Consider the following 23,105-nt stretch of genomic DNA (forward strand, 5'->3'; position numbering starts at 1 on the left):
ATCTGAAGTTAAAATATCTTCTTGAACAGGACTTGTGTTCCTTCCCTTCTTGTCTGTCCCCCATGGTGCTAAAAGCAGCCTCCTTCTGCTGACATTTCCCCATCACGGTTGCATCATCAGATTTCTAAATATCGAAGCTTCCTCGGGCTAATGTCTAATCCTTTCTTAGTGATCGGAAACGAAATTCCTCTCAAAGCTTTGGTTGGGAAGGGTCTAGAAAACCTTTGCATAGAAATTTGCTGGAAGCTACCTGTCACTTTGTTGCCCCTTCTCCAGTAATTCAGACTAATGACTCGTCAACACCCTTTTCTTTCTTTTAATTCTTCCTTTTGCATCTGTCTAGAAGTAGCTTTCTGCTCCAGTTACTGGTTTAATAACACAAGGCTATCTACTGAGGTGCAATTCTCACCCAGTTCTACTTGATTTGTCTCATGGCTGTTTTCATAAACCTTATTTTGTTAGTTACTAAAAAACCCCTCAAAACCTGGTTGTAGCATTCAAAGGTTTGTGCTTCTGAATTGGGCTATTCCTTCAGAGCTGTTCTCCCGGATGCTGAACCTCTGGAGGAAAGTTTTGGTAATGCAAAATGCAGATTTATAGTCACAGACTGTAGGGAAGGTGGCTATCAGAAGTCCTTTTAGACAGAGTTTTCATTTAGTTTATATTTCAGTTCTTCCATTATGGAAGGTTTCTCCCAGAGCTGCTGCCTATCAGTGTTTTATCCAGACAGGCAGGGAATTGGTTTCTGTTTGATAGGTGACTTGTTGTATCATCCACATGGCAAATGTTCAGGCTGGGAAATGCAGCCCATGCGAGGATCCTGGATCAGGCCATGCTCCAAGATTGTTCTTACTTGTGAGCTTTGCTGTAGTGTCTTTCCCATGTAGTTGCCCCCCACAAGCTGTCCCACTGCCACCTCTGGCTATGGCATGGCTAGACACCATTGGGCTATTCTAGCTAGGGGATAGTGCTATGGGACACGGCAGCCAGGAGAAGGGGGCAATGAAGCTTCCTCACAGGTGGTCGTCAGCCACGTCAGCATAACCAGTTATCCATGAGGACCTACAGCAAAGGTTTGGGTGCCCTCAGCATCCCCTGCTCTGTGGCACATGGACAGTAAAGGTCAGGGCACTATGAGCCAGGTGCATACAGCAGAGGAGAGTTGTATGAAGCCCCATCTATGCGGACACACAGACGGGTGTCTTTTACGTGCTGCCATAATGTACCACAAAGGCAACCCCTTGGCACATGCCTCAATCTCTAAATACGCAATAAGGTGTGTGCAGACAGAAACCTGCATGAAGATACACAGGGACGTGTACTATCTTCTTGCTGCAAAAATCAGAGTTAGCAAGAGGATAAAAGCCACTGGAGACCCTTTTTGTTCCTGGTGCTGTAAGATTGATACCACTAGCACATTTGTCCCTCCTCCTCCCAGCCAAGAAACCTCCCATGGACTGGATTTCTCTCCCCAGACTGCTCTAGTTGGCAGCCCTTCACCTGCTGTAGGGAAATGACTTGCAAGGACAAGACCTTTGAACAGAATAGAAGGCCAGAGGTTTTAAAGCCTTTGCTTTTGAGCAGGTGTCTCTGCAGAAGCTTCTTTACCTGCCAGAAAACCAGGCAAAAGAGTCATAAGAGCCTCTTTAGGAATACCTTTGAGCAAGAGGAATTGTGTGTCCCTGTGTGTTTGCACAGCCCCTTGTCATGAAGGATTTGGCTGCTGCCACTGCACAATTAAATCAGCAATGAATCCAGACTGTCTGATTTCACTGTCGGTGGTCACCACCATGGCCACACCACCATTCTGGGTGAAATGATTCCTAAGTCACCTCTTTTCCTTAGGATAGTGTTCTGTCAGTTGGCTGGAACAATCTCACCCGTCGCTGCTGTTCAGAGGAGATCCCCATTGCTGAAGTTCAGCGGCCCGTTTTCCATGTCTTCCCTGGTCCCATGTCATACGCTTGTTGGGCATGTCATTGTGCTCTGCTCACAAAGCCAGCTAGGAGAGCAGACCAGCTCTGTTGCTGCTGTGTTAGTCTTCTGCTAGGTTATACTTCTGCCACATTCATGAGCTAAACTGGCTAGGTGAGGAGATGCACTGTTGGAGCCTGGGTGGCATAAGCAGTGAGAGCAGCTCCTGGAAGGGATGAAGGGAGAAGAGAGGGTGTTCATGGTAGTGAGACATCAGGGTGGGTCAGTCTCATCTAACATAGTTTTCACCGCTGCATGGTGCCCTCCTGTCCACTGTGCTGTGGCTCATTCAGTCAGTGACAAGGTGGATTAGGAGATCAAGTGAAGTGATGAAAGGTTCTCTTTTACCCCGTGGGGTACTTGCAGCCAAAGCCCCTTCCTGATCCAGATTGCTGCATGTGAAGAGCTGTGTAGACTGACATAACATTGTGGAGAAAGTCAGGGCAGGGTTTACTTAACCCATCTCTGCTGTTGAAATGTTCACTCATCAGAGCCTCAAGGACCAGATCTGAAGCTAGATTTTAGTTTTCTAAGAGGGCACCTCTTCGGGTCAGTGTGGATGTTTCCTGTGGAGTCAGCAAAGTGAAAAGAAGAAGCTTTTGGAGGCTTCCATGTCCTGTTCCTTTAGGTTTAAATGCACATGCTAGGTGGACTCGGTTTTGCACAGTAAGCAGCAAGCCACAGTAATGGTATTTCTGAGGTCTGCATGATCATGTTACTTCCAAGTGGCAGCAGTAAGTACAGCCTCATTTCTCAGTACTCCTGCATGAATGCAGACGTGTGGCTGGTTGCCTATAGGTGAGTCCCTGTGGAGTATTTGAGCCCTTTGCAGTCTGTAACTGCAAAGAGCTGCTTCGCCACTGTACATCCAGATATGTGCCATGGCCATGGATATTCACTCTCATGGGGCCAGACGTCCTGAGGTATGATCAAAAAGGTACATTCATTTCCAGTGAATGCCTGGATATGTATCTTGTCTTAGGTGTTCTGGTGCTAAAAATACATAATGTACCTCCAAAATATGGCTGTAACCGCATCAAAAGTTTCTTTAAATCAGATGTGATTTCTTTAGGCCCTTTGCGACGTTACTGGGATGTCCCACTGACAATCAGAAGTGTTTAATATGCAGATGCCACGGTTGATGCCTGTCCCTGACTAGTTACAGATTCAGAGAAATTATTTTGGTATTACTGATGTCCATCTTGTTTATTCCTCTTGGATTATCCATAATAAGAGGAAAAAACTCTGCACCTGGAATAAAACACAGTTTTGCTGCTGTGCGGTTTTGAGCATGACTGGCATTTACCTGGAGCACAGGTCTTTACAAAGGGAGCCGTGTTTCCTGCAGTGAGGTGAGCCTGCGGCCATGCCTTCTCCCTCGGGCTCTCCTGCTGACCCTAGGGGAGCCACCCCTCCACACACCTCCTGGATGCTCTGCTGCACCAGCACATACGGGCTCCCAGCACCTGCACGAAATTAAAGAGCACTAAAATACTCCGTGTGGCCAGTCGCTCATTGTACAGCCAGCACAAAAGCCCGAATTCCTTTCACATGAGAACACGGGGACATCTGCTTGCAATCATCTTTCTCCAGGCAGCGGGCCTGATTAAGCAGAAATGTGATTCTCCACATTTGGTCCAAGGAGCGCTTGGCAGACACTCGCAGCCAAGGGGCTGGGATTCGGGAGAGGCAGAATAAGCGCGCCTTTCACGCCCGGCATCCCCAGCAGTCCTGTGGCTCCTGCGCTCGCAGCCTTGGTCACTTCTTGCCCTGCTTGCAGGAGGCAAGACACGCTGAAATAAAGGGAAACTTGTTCTGTGGCAGGAAAGGTCATTTCTTCTGGCCAGGCTTTTGGGAAGGAGACAGGAAGCGTATTATTTTAAAGGTAAACCGATAAAATATTTGTTTGCTGGAGGAAGGGGAGGAATGTCGGAAACATGGCAGTGTTCTCTAGAAAAAGTTATTGTGGTGTCTAACTCCTGCCCTGAAAACAGCTGCAAGGTGTTGTAAAGAAATGTTTTAGCCCTCAGTGGTCCGTGGATTCACGCAGCGTATTTTCCTTGCTGGAAGGATGCTCTTTGTCAGTCCATGCATGCGTGTGTGTGCTCACGGGGATGTGAATGCACTCTCCGTAGCAGAGGCAACGGTTGAAAATACTAGAAGTAGACATAGAGGGATATCGGCAGAGTCTCTGCTAATGCTATTTGTTTGCTTCTTAATATTTTCTTTATTGCAGCTGACCAACAAGGAATCACTAAAAATGACTGCTTCATTGAAGGCTGCAGTTTGTAGCGCAGATGTGTAATGGTTTATGTACTTCTGTAGATTTGCCAGATTCTGTTTCAAAACTTGCCTTTCACGCTGCTTCACAAGAGGACTGGAGAAGTAACTTTTAGGTGCAATTAAGAATGCCAGGTTTGGGGAGTTAAGGGAAAGTATTTTTAAGAAAAGCAAACTTTGACTATTGAGTAGCTCAGCTGCACTGTGACTCCCGAAAGCAAGCAAATCTGATCATCAGTTAATGTGTTTGGAAGAACTAGGTTGCACCCTGCCAAGACTGTTTTCTACCAGCTCATAGTCCAGAGAAATAGCCTGAGGGTTTCAGCCAGATCTGCAGAAGCTGTGCTTTGCCAGAAGAGCACTGCGGTTGTAGCTGTAGTGGCTCCAGGGGACGTGTGCCCCAGCCCAGCCGTGGCATTCCTCTGGTTGGACTGATTGAAATGGTCAGAAGTGACAATTCACCACTTCTCTGACTAAGGCAGCCATGCAAGGAAGTGCTGTGCTGGCAGGATGGGCAAGAGGGCTGGGGACAAGGCAGCCTGCTTTGTTTTTGCTGCTTGGAAGCATATGGTTAAATCAGGTATGGAATTCTCCTAAACTCTTTGAACTGTACACTTGCCAAGACCTGCCAAGGTCTTGTTTTAAGCCAAGTTACGTTGTTGCCCTCGAACAAATGCCTAATGCACTCTCTGAAAAGAAGTCTGAGTCTTAGCAGTTTTAGGAATCTAGCTGGTTAAGAAAGTTCTTAATATAAGGGTATGGTGGAAGAACACTGTCTCTTAACAAGTAGAGGGAACAGTGATGGACAGACACTGTTTTTAAAAGCAGTTGTCATGCAGGGGTCTATTCACTTGTCTACATGTTTGACCATTGCAGTTTATTCACCCGCATTCATGTACACATGCAGAATTTTAAGGTGACAGTAGAATGACCTATGTTAGTACAAAAAGATTCAAAAGGAAACATCTGTCATTAAAAAACAATATGAAAAAAAAAAGCATTTATTGATCACAGGCTGGAACACAGGAATTTTTGCATGCTGCGTTTGGCTTGACTTCCTATAGGCAAGACTTAATGACGGACAGAAGGGTTGTCTGGAAGAAACTGTGCGTTGGCTGGTATTTCACGGGGCTTCTCTCCTGAATGTTCATTTGGGTATTGCAACACACGGATACTCTGTCTATGGATATATCTATTCAGGTATCATTTACAGGTCTCATACTTAGTGTCTTTTTTTTTTAATATGGCTTCATTCTCTGTGAATGCTAATGTGGATATGTGGAGATGAGACACAAACGGGATCCCTTTAAGGCTGTGTCAAAGGCCTCTGAAAACATTGATCACCAGGTGTGGCTACTGGGAAAAGATGCTGAAACCTTTGGAGCTGAACAGTTGAACAGAGTGTGGATTGAGCCTGGATTTTCAGTTATAGGAAGGATAAGCCATTATGTCAGTCTGTCCCTATGCCAGTCAGCCAATCTGATGGTTGGGTCTCAGCGCAGCGATGGGAAAACGCGCATCTTTGTTACTCTGTTTTGTGAAGGCTGTGCTTACACAGCATATTCTTACCACTCACCACACAGCTTTCACCCTCAGCAGGAGGCACAAGTTTTTAGCTTCTGGGAGTCAATGTAATTCGCAGAATTGGGTCCTGCTCTTGCACCTTAGTCTTCCCAATCTGTTACACTATCATTAGCCTTTGCCTGCTCTGTTGCTTACCTGCAGCTCCTCCACTCCTTGTAGCACTGTTGTCAACTGTCGTCCTTCAGATATTGCCTGAAGCCACTGCTGTGCAATTGATGGGAAAATAGTAACTGTTAGGTTGAAGGAAAGTTGGCTTCAGATGACATTTTTGTATAAATTCGGAGCAATCAATTTCATAGGTGATTTGTAAATGTACAGACTCCACCTGACTTTTCCTTCCTTTCACATCCAAGAGTGATGCATTGATTTTAAGGCTAGAAGACATCACTCTGGCCTGATCACCTGCATTATTCAGATCCTCTGACATCCCTATATAAACTCATGTTTCAGGACCAAGAAGAGTACTAGTGACAGAGACTGTCTTTTAGCAAGGAAAAAAAACCCTTCCCTTGGTTAAGAAAGATCCACATAGTCCAAGACAACCCTTCTGAAGTTGTTCCAGAGTTGTCCAAGAAAAATGTCTTATACGTTCCATATGCTTGTTAACATCCACCTGATATTTCCCCTCAGAAGTTAGACTCTGAGCCTATTACACATCCAATTAGGACACAAACACTCCAGAAGGGAAGCTGTTCCACTACCTGCATATGCATCACCCATACATAGAATGCAAATATTAGTAAACAAAATACATTTCATAACTGTAATTGTTCTTGTCACAAACTCAGCCTCAGATCGTTTTGGATCATTTATTCCTGAAGCAGCTTACATAGTCTGGGAAAAGGCAGATAGATACACTTTTCTATATAATGCTATGAAGAGAATACGCATAGATCTTTGGATCATATTCCTGGTTGGGTTTGTTTATTCACACGTAAGAGTTTAGATCTCTGTGTGTGAGAGCTTATTTTTAAATGGATATATATGATGTTTAAATGGAAACAAGAGATGAATGGGAGAGAAACCTCTGATGAAGTAAGAAGAGGTGGAATTTGTCCATAATGATACCAAAATGAACATATTCTGTCAGCCTTTGTTTTAGTTTCTTTCGTTTTTTAGCCTAGCCTGGAGTCATCTATGCACTTCCAGGGAAATTAATGTGTGCTTTGGGCAGTGAGGGAGCTACTAGCTAGGGGAGGCTGATGGATTGTTTCACATATTAAGACTGTAGGTTCAATGGGAACTGTGTAGGAATGGTGACAGTAGTGCAGATTTGAGGCTTTGGCTTCTTTACTAAAATAGATACCTTATAACATTTGCTCCTTTTTTTTTAGATAAAAGGTCCTGTTTATGCTATGTGTTTCTCTCTACTTTCTGCTGCATGTTTCTCTTCTCTTTTTTTCTTTTTTTTAATGTGTTTTCCTCTTCTTCCTCTCTAAACATTTCAGTTTGGCTTGTTTAACTTACAAAATAAATTATGAAGTCGTGTAAAGTTAGTACCATGGAAAAGCTTTTCTATGGGCATACGTAGTGTCTTTTTAATGATTCCGTGATTTGGTTATACTGGGCTTGCTTTTTATTGTTCAGTGAAACATTATTCCTCATTAAATGACCAACCCAAACCCCATGACACGAATTTCATATGAAAGAATCAACGGTGAAGTGTTGACTTTACTGAACCTAAGGACAGTTGTTGTATTTGAAGCAGCAACACCAGGATTATTCTTGTTCATTTGCTCACAGCAGCGGGCCTCCTAGGTCTCTGAAAAATGGGCTCACATATTGGTTACTGCTTGCTTCAAAGTATCTGTGCTGCCCCGGTTTTCTCTTTGTTAAAAAAAGTACTTATTTAGGTATTATTTACAGGTCTCATACTTAGTGTCTTTTTTTTTTTAATATGGCTTCATTCTCTGTGAATGCTAATGGGGATATGTGGAGATGAGACACAAACGGGATCCCTCTGGCAGTACTTGAAAGGCTTGTAGGTGTGGTGCTTAGGGACGCAGTTTAGGGGTTAGCTAATAGAAAGGCAGTCACTGTCCTTCCCTTATGAAGAGTACTACAGATCTGCCATGCAGGGTGTGAAGAGATGTTAAAGCAAGAAAATGTTCTTTAAAGCAAAAATCACTGTGGTCTTCTTTAAAAACAAGGAGTTGGTCACAAAGGTTTATAATGGCAGATCTTCAGAAAGGAGGAGGCAAAAGACTTTAGTTTTGGCAGACGTAAGAGGTTAAATTTCTCACCCCACCTTGAGTAAATGCAGTTTCAGAATCCCTATTTCTGAAGCAGATAAGCTTCGTGGTTAATGTCTGTATTTGATTTGGCCCCAAACTGAGTGATCTGGCTCAAACCAGGGCTGTTTTGCCCACCAGGTCATTTTTGATGCAGAGGGAACAACATGCTGGAGATGGACAGTAGCATATTAGCTCCTCTGTGCCACAGCCGTCCCTCATGGCAAGAGCTCCAGGGCATAAAAGCAATTATGTTGATGCCTAGAGGAACTAGCAGGGACTTCAGAGGCCTGTCTACATCAACAAACGCAGGCAAGTTCTTCTGCTTGGGTGAAGGACAGCCAGTGTGAGTTCGGAAGTCATGAAGCCCTATTAACACAGCTAATGGGCCTTGCTGTGACACGGGACACGTTCTGTGCCAGGCTTTGGGATCAGAGCCCAGCGGTGGTCCTCTGCCACCCAATAATCACAACTTTAGGAGGGCAAAGAGCCAGGGATGGAGCCCCTGCCTTTCCAGGGGAGCGTCTGTATGATGGCATTTTGCAAGATCCAGGCATAGCAACGGCAGACTGGTATTTAATCTTTCACAGACAAATGGGATTCTGTAGGGCTTTCGTGATTAAAAATACATGTGTGCATGAGGGCTTGCAGGACACACACCTAAACGATCGCATCGAGCAAAAAACATCCCCTCAAATCTCTGTTCCCCTCAGCCATTGTGCTGCCAGGTTAGTACACACGCTCTTTGAAGTCACTGGCACCCAAGGACAGCCGGGTGCAGTGAGGCTTCACACAGGAAGATTAAAGGTGTTACTGAGCAGCAGCAGCAGCAGCACAAAGAGACTACAGAAAGTGCATTCTCCTGGAAACAGACCGAACTGTAAATCAGAAAGGTAATCCCACACCAGACAAGAGGAGGCACGGGCTTGTTCGCAGGCAGGGCTCAGGCAGGGCACTGGTGAAATTGGAAAGCCCAGGTATAGAGCAGAGCCAGCGAGAGCAGCCACAGAGCAGATGAAGAGAGGTGTAAGGTCACACGTGATAACATCAGGAAGAAAAGTGAGGTTTCTGCTCTGATAACCTGAGAATTGTGCTCCAAGCTGGGATGTGCTGCCTGTTATTAAGGCTCCCAAAGGCTTGTGTTCGACCCGAGGAGTGAGCGATCACCTGCCCTCCGCTGCAGGTGACATTGCCATATTTCAACCATTTGGGCAGACAGTCTGTGTACCAGGGTCCTGCCTCGGGCAGGCTGGCAGTGCTGCTGGAAGTTTCAACCCATGTGGTTCCTACCTGCCTGAGAATGCAGGCCGGGGAAAGCAGTTTGTTCTGTTTACGCTGTGAAAGCCTGGCAGCCTTCAGGCGATGTGCTGGCTCCTGCGCTTTGAAACAGGCTTCAGACTGAGCAATAGCAGCAACAGTTGAGGATGCTCTCCTTTTCCTTCCCATGAAAATGCACCCACTTTCTCCCACTGCCAATTAAAAACAAATTAGTTTCAGAGCACGTGCTCAGGGCATGCGGGCTGTGTCCCTGCAGGTCTCTGAGGCTTACGTCCACAATGGTGAGGATGCAGCAGAGATGTCTAGGGCTTGCCCTGCCACCCAAGCTGTCATATATTGCTGCTGGGGCTGAAGGGACAGAGGTACAGGGAAGAAAACCTTGGGTGGAACTGTCCTGTCACTGTCCCAAGCCCTTTGCTCTTTAGCAAGCAAATGTGTTCTGTTAGCAAACTACCCTGCACTGGCAGAAATCCACGTGAATCATGCCCAGATTTAACAGGCATCCAAGTCATCACTAAGGAGTCATGAAGACACTAAACTGGCCCACAAGGACCAGTTGTAGGCACTGCTAAAGGCCTCAAATGTGAGACAGAAGGAGGAAGTGATCTGACTGGGCTGCTCAGGTGGGATGGGATCAGTGTGGATTCAGGTTGTCCCTCTCTCCACAGTGTCCTACTCTGGGAATAATGTTTAAGAAGCATGAAGTGAGCCCAAATGCAGCTATTCCTTAGGATGTGGTAGACATAATATTCTCCTCTGCCAAACAAAGAAGTTCTGTTTCACCAGTTCCACCACATTCCCACTCTGGCCATACTCTCCCTCCTCCTTCTTGGCCTCAGTTCTTGCAAATCACCTACCTGAGCCATCACATCGCACTAGTCCTTAAGATAACTAACATAGCAAAAGTAAACTGGGTCTGCCTTTTTATCAAGCTGAATTGACTCCAAAAAGTATTAGAGTCAGTGCTGGTAAGAGAGGGAAGGATGAGGCAGCAGGGGGCAGAGAGACTTCCCCATCTTGGTGGTAGCAAGCCACCACATTGACTTAAGATCTTAAGGGTAAGGCAGCTGCTTTGAGAAGCACAACCTGGTTTCCAGCCACCCTTCAGTTTGTGCTGGATTCCTCGTAAGGTGCAGAGCTGGGTGTTGGAAAGGCTGGCTTCGCTGGTAATCCTCTTCACAAAGGAAGACACTCATGTGCACTGTTCTGTGAAGGGGTTTAGAGCTGCAGGGGTGAGGAGAGATGTATTTTTCCAGCCATGATGAAGGTGCCCAAGTTTTTGAAGGTGACTGGGCTTGCAAGAAGCTCTTCACAGCTTCCCCTGGTCTTGCAGTTGTTGACGTGATGGTGCAAACCAGCTCTCCGGTGAAGCATGAGGGAGGAAATAGTGTTCCTGTGATGAGGATTTAGTTGGAGTCCTGGGAAGACAGGGAAACCGTGCCAGTGGGTGGTGGTATGGGACACTCTTCAGGAAAGGGCTTGATCCCTGAAGAGCGGTGGTCACTGATGACACAATGTAGTATCCAGGTAGCTTTATTTATCATATGAATGGCGCCCACTCCATGAGTGAGCCCAGAGTTTTGGGGAAGGAACAGTGTGTACAAACCATTGAGACAGCACTAATGTGTGGGAAGAGGGATGCTAAAACCAAATTGCTAAATATAAGATTTTTAAGATTTTGCATTTACTAATCTTTGAGTATTTGCAACTCATTTGTTGTGTTTGGGGGTTTTGTTGTTTTGGGGTTTTTTTGCTTGTTATTTTGTTTGTTTTTAACTAGTGTGCATGCATTCTGGATGCGAATAATAAAGTGAGGGTCGGACAGTGAGGGAACAAAAACAAGTCAGAAACAGCTCAGGAATTATAGTTCATAAAAAATGTTTTGAAGCATAAAGACTCCCAAGAGACCACAGTTAGAGAAAGAATGATTTGAATAAAATCAGGCCACGATAAAAAGACACGTTGTAATGTCCTACAGTCTGTCTCCACCTCCCTTCCTGTTAGATCTGAATTGCAGACTTGCCATGTACTTCCAGGTTTATCCTAAAGATGCACTGGATGCAGTGAAAAAGGAGAAGGATTTGTTAGAGAGAGAATGTTTTTGATCCCTTTGCCAAAAGGAAGCAGCCATGATCAGATAATGTTGCCCAGCTAATCTGCTTCTCACTGTGCTTATCACGGGAGGTTAATTCTGCAGTGAAGGCAGCAAAGTCCTGTCAGTTAGTGAAGGCAGGAGGATGGACAGACCAACAGAAACCATTTCTTATCTGACAGGGTCAGCCAGAAGGTGCAAAAAATATTATCAGTAGCCAAACACAGAGGGAAAAAAAGAAAGACTGTGTTTTAAGGGATTTTCTATGGAAAATATAAGCACTAATATTTGTTGCTAACATGGACCAAAGTAGTGGTGCAACCAGTTGAGACACAATGAATGAAATGTGTCCCAGCCATGTGTCGAGGCCAACAAGACTCAGAGCAAGCAAAAATTAAACTTTACCTAAAGGAGAGGTGCTCGTCCTAGGACTTGGGGCTGGTCCTGTCACTATCGGGAGGACTCTGGAGCAGTGCAAAAATTGTATGAAAGTCAAACTGTTTTGGGAAGAACTGACTGATGACTTCTGTTTGGAAGGAAAACATGACCCCTGCGGTTTTCTTGGAAGAGGCTGCAGAAAACAATCTGGAATGCCAAGTGCTTCTGTCCTAAGGCTTGCGACTGGGCTAATATGGCTGGGAGAGTCTGTAAAAACCTCACGTAGCAGAAAACAGTCATTTTCTGGGTGTTGGAAGTGCTGTTCAGTGCTGCCGCATTCTTGATCAAATGGGTTGTTTTAGTGGATCATTAAAATTTTCATGGTGCTTCATTGCGAGAAGATGAAGTGTCATCTCCTGCAATCCCTGGCTGATTTCCAATTTATCTATTTGCCTACAAAAGTATGCTGGTGCCAGGTCGTAATATTTTATCATGTCTCATGTTGTTTCCTTGAAAATCCAGCTCTGGGACTCCTGCGATTGTATAAATATTTAATCTACACTGCATCTAAGAACATTATTGAGTTGAAATGCTTGAAATCGTGAAGCCTACTAAAAGAAGAAGGGAAGAAACTAAGATCAATCTTTTCGATACAATACTTTTGTGCTATGAATTACCGAATATCCTCGAATGGCCATTACTGATACTATCTCTTACCTTTTAATGAGTACACCACAGTTCTCTCAGCAGCTACTGTGATGGGATGCAAAAGCAGAGGCGTCTCTGCTATTCAGGCATCTCTCAGTACTTAATTTTAGGCAAAATGTACAATCATAATTAAAAAAAATCAAACAAACATCCAGTGATGCTTTGAGGCAGAGATTTCCCCACCCCTCATCTAGCTCAGATCAGTTAAATGGCCACACATGCCCACCTTATCTACCTGTAGAAGCCACTGGGTTCAAAACCACCAAGCATGAGCTCAGAGATCACACAGATGAAATGGTGTCACCTGAGTGGTCACCAAACAAGCAGTGAGCTGCAGAAATATTTACTAAATCAGCTTGGATCTTCTTTGCTTATCCCATATAACACACACAAAGTCTTGCAGGCTCCAAAAGCAATGCTGGCCAGCAGTAGGCTCAGCAACCGGGATTTCCCCGGCTCCAGTGAGCTCCTCACCTGGTTCCTGCCCACTTTTTTCTCGAAGTCAGGTTTAGAGTGACTTTCTGTTGGATTGCTCCCAGTTTTCTGCCCAGGCTTCGGGCCATTGTCAAGCCCCATGCTGGGGAAGCAATGAGACCCACCAGCTCCATCCGGCTATCCTGCTAAAGCATCCCTCCAACTAGTGGTCCCCATTATGCTAAGGGGCTTGAAGGAACTTTATACCATGCCCTGCTCACCACTTGTCCTCGAGCTGTCTGGGGAACACTCCTGCTGGCAACATTAGTCAACATTAGTCAACATCTTTCAATAACGCTTCAACACCAAGAGTCTACCACTGTCACCAGTGGTGATGAAAGACATTTAAGCAAATGATGTCATTAGTGCAGACTTGCTTACCTAGAGCCCTTAGGGGTGTTGCACAGTCGTGCTGGCAGAGAGCTCCCAGTGCTGGTGTGCCAGCAGAGGCAAACTAAGCCCTAAGACAATCATTAAACTCCTCCATGCTAAAGAAGGGGATGTTTTAGAAAGAGCGATGTCACTGCTGATGGAGAGATCCCAGCAAAACACCGCAGCACCCAAGTCACACGCACAGAGGCTGTGGTTTCACATGACAAATAGCAGAGAGGGGTACTGCAGATGTGCCAATAAACATGGATACTCACTTGAAGGTAAACACTCCAATCATGGTGCAGCAGTTGCAAGCCCAGCAGAAAGAAATGTCTTACTACAACAGGAGGGCAACACTGCCTCAGTCCTTAAAACAAGCTGGAACAGAAATAAAGATAGCTACTGGAAAAATACCAGGCACCTTTCACCGCTGCCTTTGAAAAGAAGTGGTGTTATATTTTTACTCAGCTTCTTTCTTTATGTCTACAACTTTCATCCCCTGAACTGAGAAAGTGACCTCTTCTGGGAAGATACTGCACTCAGTTTAACCCTGAGCATTATATTCTTCTGCCGATCACTTCTTCCACCACTAGAGCAATGATTTTCTACAATAACCTTGCACTTGAGTCAATCTGTTCCCTGGGTTTCACCAGAAAGCATTTTCTATCTGTAATTTCTTGAGTCGTGGTGTTACATTTGGTATCGAGATGAGGTTTCGTGTTTTGTATCCTTTTGGCCCAGAGGCACCAAGTACCTGAAGTTCTGCAGAACCCCAGTTCCCACAAAAGGCTTGTTAGAAACTGATCAGGTGAAAACAACACCCTCTGCCATTACCAGTATAGCAGTAGATCATAAATATTCATGTGTTATCACCTTGGCTCTCTGAATTATCTGCATCATGGCTGTTTTATGTAGCCTTACATATGTGCTCTTCACTGCTGTCCCTTCTAGCTATATTCTGCAACTAGTCATTCAGAAACCTCAGGTGGTTTTAGTAAAGAGGCTGTCAGCGTTAAGCTGATGAAAGAGTGTATTGATTCAGAAGAAGGGGTGCTTGCTCCAACACATGCTGTTAAATCTGCTGACACTTTATACATGAGGTTGTGGAGAGAAACCACTCAAAAGCAGTGACAGAAAGGGCAAGCTAGTTTTGGTTCCCATTTGCACTGAACTGCAGCCTCCTATGGGAGTGCTTCCATCACAGACAGGAGCCTGAAAGGTGCTGCTGCCTCCTGCTCTGCCCCCCAAAGCTGCGGCTCTCACAGAGAGCAAAGGGCACTTGGGCTGGAGTGACTGCATTGCTTTTTCAAGCTGTTGCTGGTGCTCCTTCAACTGTGATGGGCAGAGAGGCCTGAGCATAACCCTTAGGGTGCTGGGGGATGGAAAGAAGAAGAGGGAACACTTTGGGTGCAGCTCCAAGTACTTTTTCACAAAGGGAAAGATGTGTGGGGCAGTCAGCAGCAGTCACCTGAAGCAATGATCAGGCTGTGGCTGGGACACTGCTGAGGGATCAGCCCGCGCTGGTGCTGCTTCTGTATTTTACTGTGAGTGGTAAGGTCAGGCATAGGGTCTTGTCCCACCACCACAGTCAGCTGTGCCTGAAGTAACACTGACAGGCTCCACACCTCATCCCCGGGAGTTGCCACACCAGTGCACAGCTCATCAGCACACATGCACGTATATGTATATATACACACACGTATTCAATACACATATTTCTATAGAATTACAATAGATACAGTGTGTGTGTATATCTTCATCTGTAACCAATATGGAAGCAGTCCTCGGATCAGGAAGCCAAGGCCTCTGGCTTGCCAGATTCCTCACAAGTAGGTTACAGAGAGAGCCCAGCTCACCCCTGCTCACCCTGGCCTCCCCCTATATCCCTCCTGTGTGCCTCTGTACCCTGGCACAGCTTCAGCAGCAGGCAAGGTGCCCATAACCATCCCCTGAGTGTTGTGAGTCAGTGCTGGGGTGGAAGAGAGAGGCTTGTGTCTGAGCATGGACAAGGATTTCGCTACGCTTTGTCTCATCCGGGCTGTTTCTGAAGCAGAGAGACGGTGAATTCACAGAGAGAAACTTAAGTCTGAATTAGGTAGAGACAGAGTTAAGTTTATGCGCCATTACAGTTACGATACTGCCGAACAAGGAGTTTTATGTAGTTTGTGGGTTTGGTTTTTGGTCCCTGCGTTTTAGCTATAAGCTAAACCTGTCTATATGCAGAAAAAGAAATCAGAATTATTTTTAAAGCTGACCATTTAAAATGCATCGCGGTACAGTGTGGACTGGGGCGGGAGTTGGTGGGCTGGGAGGAAGGGAGAGAGAAAAAGCCTTGAACTGGGTCACCTTTGGTTGATTCTGATTCATTTTTCCACCAAGGCAACCTCTGAATTTCCCTCTGCTGCTCCAGCCAAGTGACAAACTGGCTTTATACATACAGAAATGCTAAATTATGTGCTGCCGCTATGTTCTAATTCCCTGCGAGAAAACCCTCATGAATTGCTGAAAGGTCTTTACCGGTTGCGCTGGATTATGTGTAACCACGAAACAAAATCAGTGCTGGGAACTGGCAAACTGGCTGCTGGCTACCGGGTGCCCCCCGACCTGCAGCGCACCGCGGCTGTTCTCGCTCCCCACAACCACCTCGGCCGCCTCCCCTCCCCTCCCCTCCCCGTGGCGTCGGGCCGGGGCGGGCCGAAGCGCACCTTCCCTCCGCTCCGTCTCCATCCCTATCCTCATCCTCCGGTCTCCTCCAGCCCAGCTGTCTCGCCGCTGCCATGCTGCCGCCGTATCCCCGCGGAGCCCTGCCCGGGGCCTCCCTCCTCTTCCTCCTCCTCCTCCTCCCGCTGCTCTGCGCAGCCCCCGGTGAGTGAGCGTCCGCGGCCGGGACGGGGTGCGGGATGGATGCGGGATGCGGGATGCGGGGAGGGAAAGCACAACCCGACTCGTCCTGGGGAGAGGAAGGAGCCTTCCCCTGGTGTCCTGCATGAGTGAACGCCTTCGGTCACGCCAAAACTTGTGCAAATCAAGCATTTTCTTTTAAAGACCTCCTTTTCTGGAGCAGCAGAGCTCTTGCAGGTCAGATCTGTTGCACTGCCCGGCAGCGGGCTAAAGCTTTGGATCCCTTCTGAGAAAGGGCTTCAGCAGGAACAGCCTTGGTGTGCTTAGTGACAGGCTGCCAGGCCCAGTTCTGAAGTCGCCAGGTCATTGGCATGCCCCTCGCTCAGTGACCTGGGGCTCCCAGGGTTACTGTGCTGCCCCGTACACTGTGTCACAATACCGGCACTGGCTGCAGTCTTCTGCTGAAAAACATGATTTAATTGGTGAAGAGGCCACTATCAGGGTTTACTTGCCAGGAAGAGCTGGGGAGAGGATGTCAGAAGCTTCCCTGCAGCGTATGTTGTGCTGGATCGTGGAAACGAGAGCAAATGGAGGCAATGGGAGAAACTTGCACAGAGTTTTGGCTCTTGGTCTGGAGCTATGACAAAAATACTTTCAGTATTCTCTGAGATGCAAACTTTTTTTTTTTTTTTTGCCTTTTCCTTCTTAGTAAATGTATGTGGTTTATTTTTACTTGTCTAGATGTTTCAAGGGGGAATAAGCTTAAAGAGATGCTTCAGAAACGAGAAGGTAAGTGGAGAGACAGTGAAGTGCTTCCGCTTATTTTTCCTTTAGTCAGTTGATGTCAGTCAAAGCTGCCAACATGTTGCCACTGAATTTATAGCTCAAGGCAGACAGCCAGAGGAGCAGTGGACAAGTGCCCGGTTCAAAGCTGGTAGCACACAGCTGCTCTCTCTCTATGCCATACCGAAAGCTACCCAACTAGAATCACAGAATGGTTTGGGTTGGAAGGAACCTTAAAGCTCATTCAGTTCCAACCCCCTGCCACAGACAGGGACACCTTCCACTAGACCAGGTTGCTCCAAGCCCCATCCAACTTGGCCTTGAACACTGCCAGGGATGGGGCACCCACAGCTTCTTTGGGCACCCTGTGCCAGGGCCTCAGCACCCTCGCAGGGAAGAGCTTCTTTCTAATACCTAATCTAAATCTTCCTTCTTTCAGTTTAAAGCCATTCTCTCTTGTCCTGTCACACCCTTGCAAAAAGCCCCTCTCCAGCCTCTTCTACAGGCCCCCTTTATGTACTGGAAAGCTGCTATAAGTGTGTCCAAATCCTTCTCTTCTCCAGGATGAACTGTCTCAGCCTGTCTTCATAGCAGAGGTGCTCCAGCCCCCTGGTCATCTTTGTAACCCTTCTCTGGACTTGCTCCGATAGGTCCATGTCCTTTTTATGTTGGGGTTCCCCAGATCTGCATGCAGTACTCCAGGTGGGGTCTTACCTCTGTTTGGGATGTGGTACTGGCAAGGCTGGAGGCTCAGCTCATCAGAGCCCCTCTGAAAACCAGGGTTCCCCACCCCAGGCAGTATGCTGGCATTTTGTTCTGTGCATCTACCTTTTCCAGTGTACTCATAGCAGACGTGGCATCTAGCTGGTTTATTCTGGGAAGTCACAATCTTTTCCAAGGAATTGCAACACGTGGAAATACTGCTGGCTCAGGTGCAGTGAAGAAAATGTGCAAACTGGGCCTGCTCATGGTGCCTTGACTTGTTCCCTTTGTCCTCTGGGCCCCACGTGTGCTTCCTCCTTGGAAGACTGCTTCTCTACAGGAGAGACGATGGCCAAGGGCCCAGTGGGCAGATGCACCGAACAGCTTGCTGGTCGAGGGAAAGGAGTGGAAACAGCTGGCTGGGACAAGCAGCACTGCAGCAGATGGAGGCAGGATGAAGTGGCCTGGAAGTTCTGGTGTCCTCCCCTCAGCCTGCTCCATGTCTAAGGCAAAGGATTCACATCCCTCACAGAGCAGAATCCCACTTTTTGCAAGGCTGCTGAACTTCCCACTGGGTTTTTCCTGGAGTCACCCACCGCCTCTTTGCCAGCCCCCAGACATGTGTCCCATCCACAGATGTTTGCCTTGCACATGGGTTCCCTGCCTTACCATTCTGCAGTGCTTGCATGCAGATAGGAATGACCGCTTGCCACAGCAACCTTCCCTGTGCCTCAGCAGCAGTCCACTTGTTTGTTCGGGTCCCCTGATGGGAGGGACCTCCCAAAGGAAGGCTTTTGCAGCACACAGGCATCATGGCCTAGACCAGGGAGAACTGCAAAGCCTTGCACTGATGATGGAGGGAATATGTAGCCTTAATTCCAGCCTCACCCCCCTTCTGCAGTTGTGTGCTAAAGCGAGCAGGCTAAGTGCACAGTGCTGGTTCCCTCCTTGGCAGTGTCCCTTGTGCAGGGCTCATTGACATGACATTTGTTCCGCAGTCCTGCTTCTCAGTCGTAACACCCAGGTTGAGTGCATGGGGAGTTACCAGTTTCCAGCTCATCACCGCAGGGCAGCCTGTTGCTTCCCACTCTTCCTGTGACAACTCATCTATCAATCACTTTTACCTCTTGAATCTCCCCCCTGCAGTCCTTCACAGCCCACTGTGGGTCTGCCCGCCTCCTACTTCAGTGGTTTTCACGTCTCCACCTGACTTTCCTGTTTGCCCCAGCCTCACAACCTCCAAAAATGCCTGTCCAAGTTCCTGGGTCTCTCCCTCATTGCAGCAAACCTAAAGGCAAGACGTTCCTCCGATTCATACGCATGCTTCTTGTTTCACGGGGAAGACAAAACATCATGCCGTGTTTTATCATCTCCATGCATGGCAGGGGGCTAGCCCGTCCTCACATACACGCCTTTCGGAGGTACATAATTTCATCTAGCAGCCAGAGAAAACTCCCGGCCCTTAGGCATGGGGCAAGCCAGATGGCACATCTAGGTCTAGCAGGTTGAGGGCATTCCCATGCATCCACCAAGCAGCATGCTATGAAAGCCTGATGGGGTTTTATTTTCAGGGATACAGTGCATTTAGTAGCAATCGCTATTTAAAAGCTACATTTTAAACAGCAGATTCAAAAATCTACCTTTTTATGTGTGCCTCCCTTCACCCTAGTAAGTTAACAGTGTTTCTCCAGGCTCTTCAGGCTTTTTAACTTCACCTCACATCTCCATTCCCATTTCTGCAGCAGCAGCACAGAGGCCAGTCTCCTCTCCCCAAAGCACAAACCCATCGTGTGTGTGCTCTTTGAGTTTGGGCTTATTTATTTAAATTCCTCACTTAGCTTCTGTCTTTGAGCTCAGAACAGCTTTTCGAAAGTCCAAGCGGACGGGTGTAGCTGAGGAATCCTATTACACCGATGATTGCTGGGTTTATTACTGCTACTGCTGTCACACACGTTGCTCTGCCAAGCACAAAAGTGATGGCACGATGTGAGAAACATTTTCTTATTTGCTGCAAGCCTCAGGATGAATAAAAATTTCCTGGCATGTCTTTTGGGGGTGGGGGGGGATTAATTTCAGCCCCTGTTGCGACAAAGCCTGAGCTGTCAGTGAAAGAAACAACGGCCAAGGAGTTCCTAAACAGCCTGAGACGCCAGCGGCGCCAGCTGTGGGACAGGAGCCAGCCTGATGTACAGCAGTGGTACCAGCAGTTCCTGTACCTGGGATTCGATGAGGCGGTGAGTAAAAAGGTTTCTAGGGTCAGTAGAGCTTCAGGGTGTGTGGCTGTGAGTGTGGATGCGCAGCCATGGGGGCAACCAGAGAGAGAAGCTGCTCCACTTCTGGTCACAGATACTGCGGTTTCTGTTTGTAAAGTAGCATATGTTGCACAGAAATGTAAGCTCCGTTATTTGTTAGAGAATTCTTTCTCATTTTGTTAATAGAAAAAATTGACATTCGAATCTTGTGTGGAGGTCTTGGCTGCGACTGAACGTAGCTTAATAAATCGCAAATGGATGTATAAACAAAGCTTGCTTTGAGAAATAGGCGGTGAGACCCGAAGCAATCAATCGTATTTCAGGAAATTAATTTGGCAGCCTCAACCTTATCAATCTACTTTTAAACACTCTGAGAAATCCACACCAAGCTTGTCATGATTGGCATCCTCAGTGAAATTGCACTAACAATATGTACCTACTGCATGCCTGGGCCTCCATGGTGCAGGCAGCTCCTGACTGCATTGTGAGCACTGGCTGCTGTGAGACTCTAAAAGTGACAGGAAAACCATTTGATAATGTGCAGCCAACCTCCCTTCAAATGAGAATCATAGAATGGGTTGGGTTGGGGAGGAATTTAAGATCATCTAGTTCCAACACCCTGCCATGGGCAGGGACACCTCACACTAAATCATCCCACCCAAGGCTCTGTCCAACCTGGCCTTGAACACCACCAGGGATGGAGCACTCACAACCGTCCTGGGCAACCCATTCCAGTGTCTCACCACCCTCACAGTAAAGAATTTCCTCCTTATATCCAATCTAAACGTCCCTGTTTAAGTTTTAACCCATTACCCCCTGTCCTGTCACTACAGTCCCTGATGAAGAGTCCATCCCCAGCATCCCTATAGGCCCCCTTTCGATATGGAAGGATAACTAACCCAGTTAATTTGTAAAAACACCGGAGTGGAATCAAGTGTTCGCAGCTCTGCACAAAGCTTTAGTAATCAGATGCTGAAATAGGGTGAAAAATGTGCATTTATTGCAGTCTCACATGTAGAATAATTTCTATGTTAATAAGAGGTAAAAATAGTTGTGGAAGTTTTGGCTTCTGTTAGCTGCATGAATGTGTTTAATGAGATTGCATTGGCACGGGCAAGCTGGAGAACATTTTGGACCTTCATGCTATGTGGATTGCTTAGAAGATGAATGCACTCATTTTCAAAGCTGGAACAATTAGAAAAATAATCCTTTGCTTGGACTGAAATGATGAAGGATACTTTTTTGTTTTATCCCCTGGGCATTATGCAGATAAAAGTGACTTTTTAACATCAGGGCTATAGCACCCTCCCCCAACAGGAATAGGAAAAATAGGCAAAGTGATTTTATGCATCAGAAACTAAAGACTGGAGGCAAATACCAAGAAGTAATAAGGACAAACCATGCAGATAAGACAAATTCTCCTCTGTGCTCCTGTGTGCATTTCAAAGACTGAAATGAGGCCTGTTGTGGGATACAATGAATCTGCTTAGTAGGTTTTCTTGAGTATTAAGACACGGTTTTAACAATGAAATAACTGTTTGTTCCAAGCAAAGGACTTGGGCCATGCTTACCCATTGTGTATTTTGCACAACTTTTTTTCCAAATCTCAGCCAAAAATATTTCCAAAGAGTCATTCAGATGGAAAGGCTTTGGCTTGGCAAGTATTTGATATCCTTGCACACAGTTTTTCCTCTGCTGTTGTGAGCAGAATTGAACTGCTTTTTGCATTTCCATAGCTAGAAGGCTCCACTGTACCTTCATTTTTACCCATGTAAGACAGAACCAAAAGATCAGAGGCATAAAGCAAAAGCCCGTTGCACCCACTCTGCAGTCAGTGACATTTTGGTTAAAGGCATGGGGCAGTGGGGAACCAAACCTTTAGATTTTTAAGTGCAAAATACTGAAAGGTTTTCATCATCCACCATGGAAAAGGTAATAGAAATATTAAAGGTGCTCAGTGAGTGTCTCAGTTTAAGCACTTTACAGGGGGTGGTTTGTGTTGGGATAAGTCCCATGTAGGCAGGACAATTCCTGCACTTAGGACCCTGATAAATCCCATAGAGAAGGTAGGTACAAGTCACAGAACCCATAGAGCTCAAGATTTCATTTTGACAAGCACACAAAGGATCTGGATTTCTGAAAGAGCTAAAATGAACCTGCTGCACCATTTCTGTTTCTCTCTCTTTGTTGCGAAGTTTAGGTTAGGAAAGTATTCTCTTTTTTCCGCAGAAATTTGAGGATGACATGTCCTACTGGACCAGCTTAGGGCGTGCTCGCAATGAATACTACGGTGGTTACTATCAACACCACTATGATGAAGATGCACCGATCGGTCCACGAAATCCACACACTTTCAGGCACGGAGCAGGTGTCAACTATGATGACTACTAATGCCATTTACCCTGCTATAGCTGGTGCCTACACAGCCGCACTGTGTGAGGCTGAGTCCTCCTCCCTCAGCCTTGCTTTCCTTCCATTCATGTAAAACAGCAAAAGCAAAGGAACTGCCAGACTTCAACAAAAGCAACATGACTTTTTTAATTATTGTTACTTAGTAGCACACTTTATATAAAGTGTCGTAGGAATAAAGCTTTTTTGATAAAGAGGTTGCCATTATTTAGTAGAGTTTGCAACACCATGTTTCATTCCAACTGTATTACTACAGATTCCTTTTTAAAGGGCTCTTTCATTTGTTTTCCTGCAATCAATCACAAAATTACATTATATCATCTAGTTTGGCACAATGTAAGCCAACGCATTTCAGATGTGCCAGCTCATTCAGATTTGTGCCAACAAATAAATCCAGTTACCCTTGGGGGGATAAGAAAAAACACCCAAACGTTCCTCTCAAGTGAAGTGCTGCCTTGCTGCACTTGTTGAAGTGCTCTGCTGTTTCTGTCCCCACCACACACAGCCCTTCAGACTGGTGTGACATGGCACGTCTGCAGCTCCTGTTGGGGCAAGGACAGATGTTCACAAATGCTAACTCGGCGTGGAGGAGCTCCCCTACCTGCACAGCCTGCGACAGGAAAGGATTCTCCAGGGAAGGGGCTCAATGCAGGAATCTGACTTCAGAAGCAATTGCCGAGATGCACAACATTTAGCCTGAGTGGCCCCAACCCCTCCCAGGCACGATAACCCGAAGGTTATCTTTGA

At 46.4% G+C, this 23,105-nt stretch overlaps 1 protein-coding gene across 2 annotated transcripts; it reads left to right on the forward strand.

Annotated features, from left to right (window-relative positions):
• The first annotated feature begins 3,640 nt into the window (after window positions 1–3,640).
• ECRG4 (ECRG4 augurin precursor) lies at window positions 3,641–22,552 on the forward strand. Of its 2 annotated transcripts, XM_065677800.1 has the most exons (5): window positions 3,641–3,859; window positions 16,128–16,236; window positions 16,954–17,001; window positions 19,774–19,931; window positions 22,179–22,552. In XM_065677800.1, exons 2-5 carry the CDS (start codon window positions 16,149–16,151, stop codon window positions 22,338–22,340), a joined length of 456 nt encoding a protein of 151 aa, XP_065533872.1. In that variant the 5' UTR covers window positions 3,641–3,859; window positions 16,128–16,148; the 3' UTR covers window positions 22,341–22,552. The 2 variants fall into 2 exon arrangements, with proteins under 2 accessions (XP_065533872.1, XP_065533871.1); XM_065677799.1 differs by lacking the exons at window positions 3,641–3,859; window positions 16,128–16,236 and adding an exon at window positions 16,475–16,841.
• Window positions 22,553–23,105: the final 553 nt, after the last annotated feature.

The sequence above is a fragment of the Lathamus discolor genome, chromosome 4 (assembly GCF_037157495.1).
Source record: "Lathamus discolor isolate bLatDis1 chromosome 4, bLatDis1.hap1, whole genome shotgun sequence".
NCBI classification, from domain to species: domain Eukaryota; kingdom Metazoa; phylum Chordata; class Aves; order Psittaciformes; family Psittacidae; genus Lathamus; species Lathamus discolor.

Excerpts from the sequence above, each read along its gene's own strand:
- ECRG4 (XM_065677799.1), top strand. The coding sequence starts at position 16,745 with ATGTCAGAAGCTTCCCTGCAGCGTATGTTGTGCTGGATCGTGGAAACG. Across the intron at positions 16,842-16,953 it reads GCACAGAGTTTTGGCTCTTG|ATGTTTCAAGGGGGAATAAG; the intron begins GTCTGGAGCTAT and ends TTACTTGTCTAG. Across the intron at positions 19,932-22,178 it reads ACCTGGGATTCGATGAGGCG|AAATTTGAGGATGACATGTC; the intron begins GTGAGTAAAAAG and ends TTTTTTCCGCAG.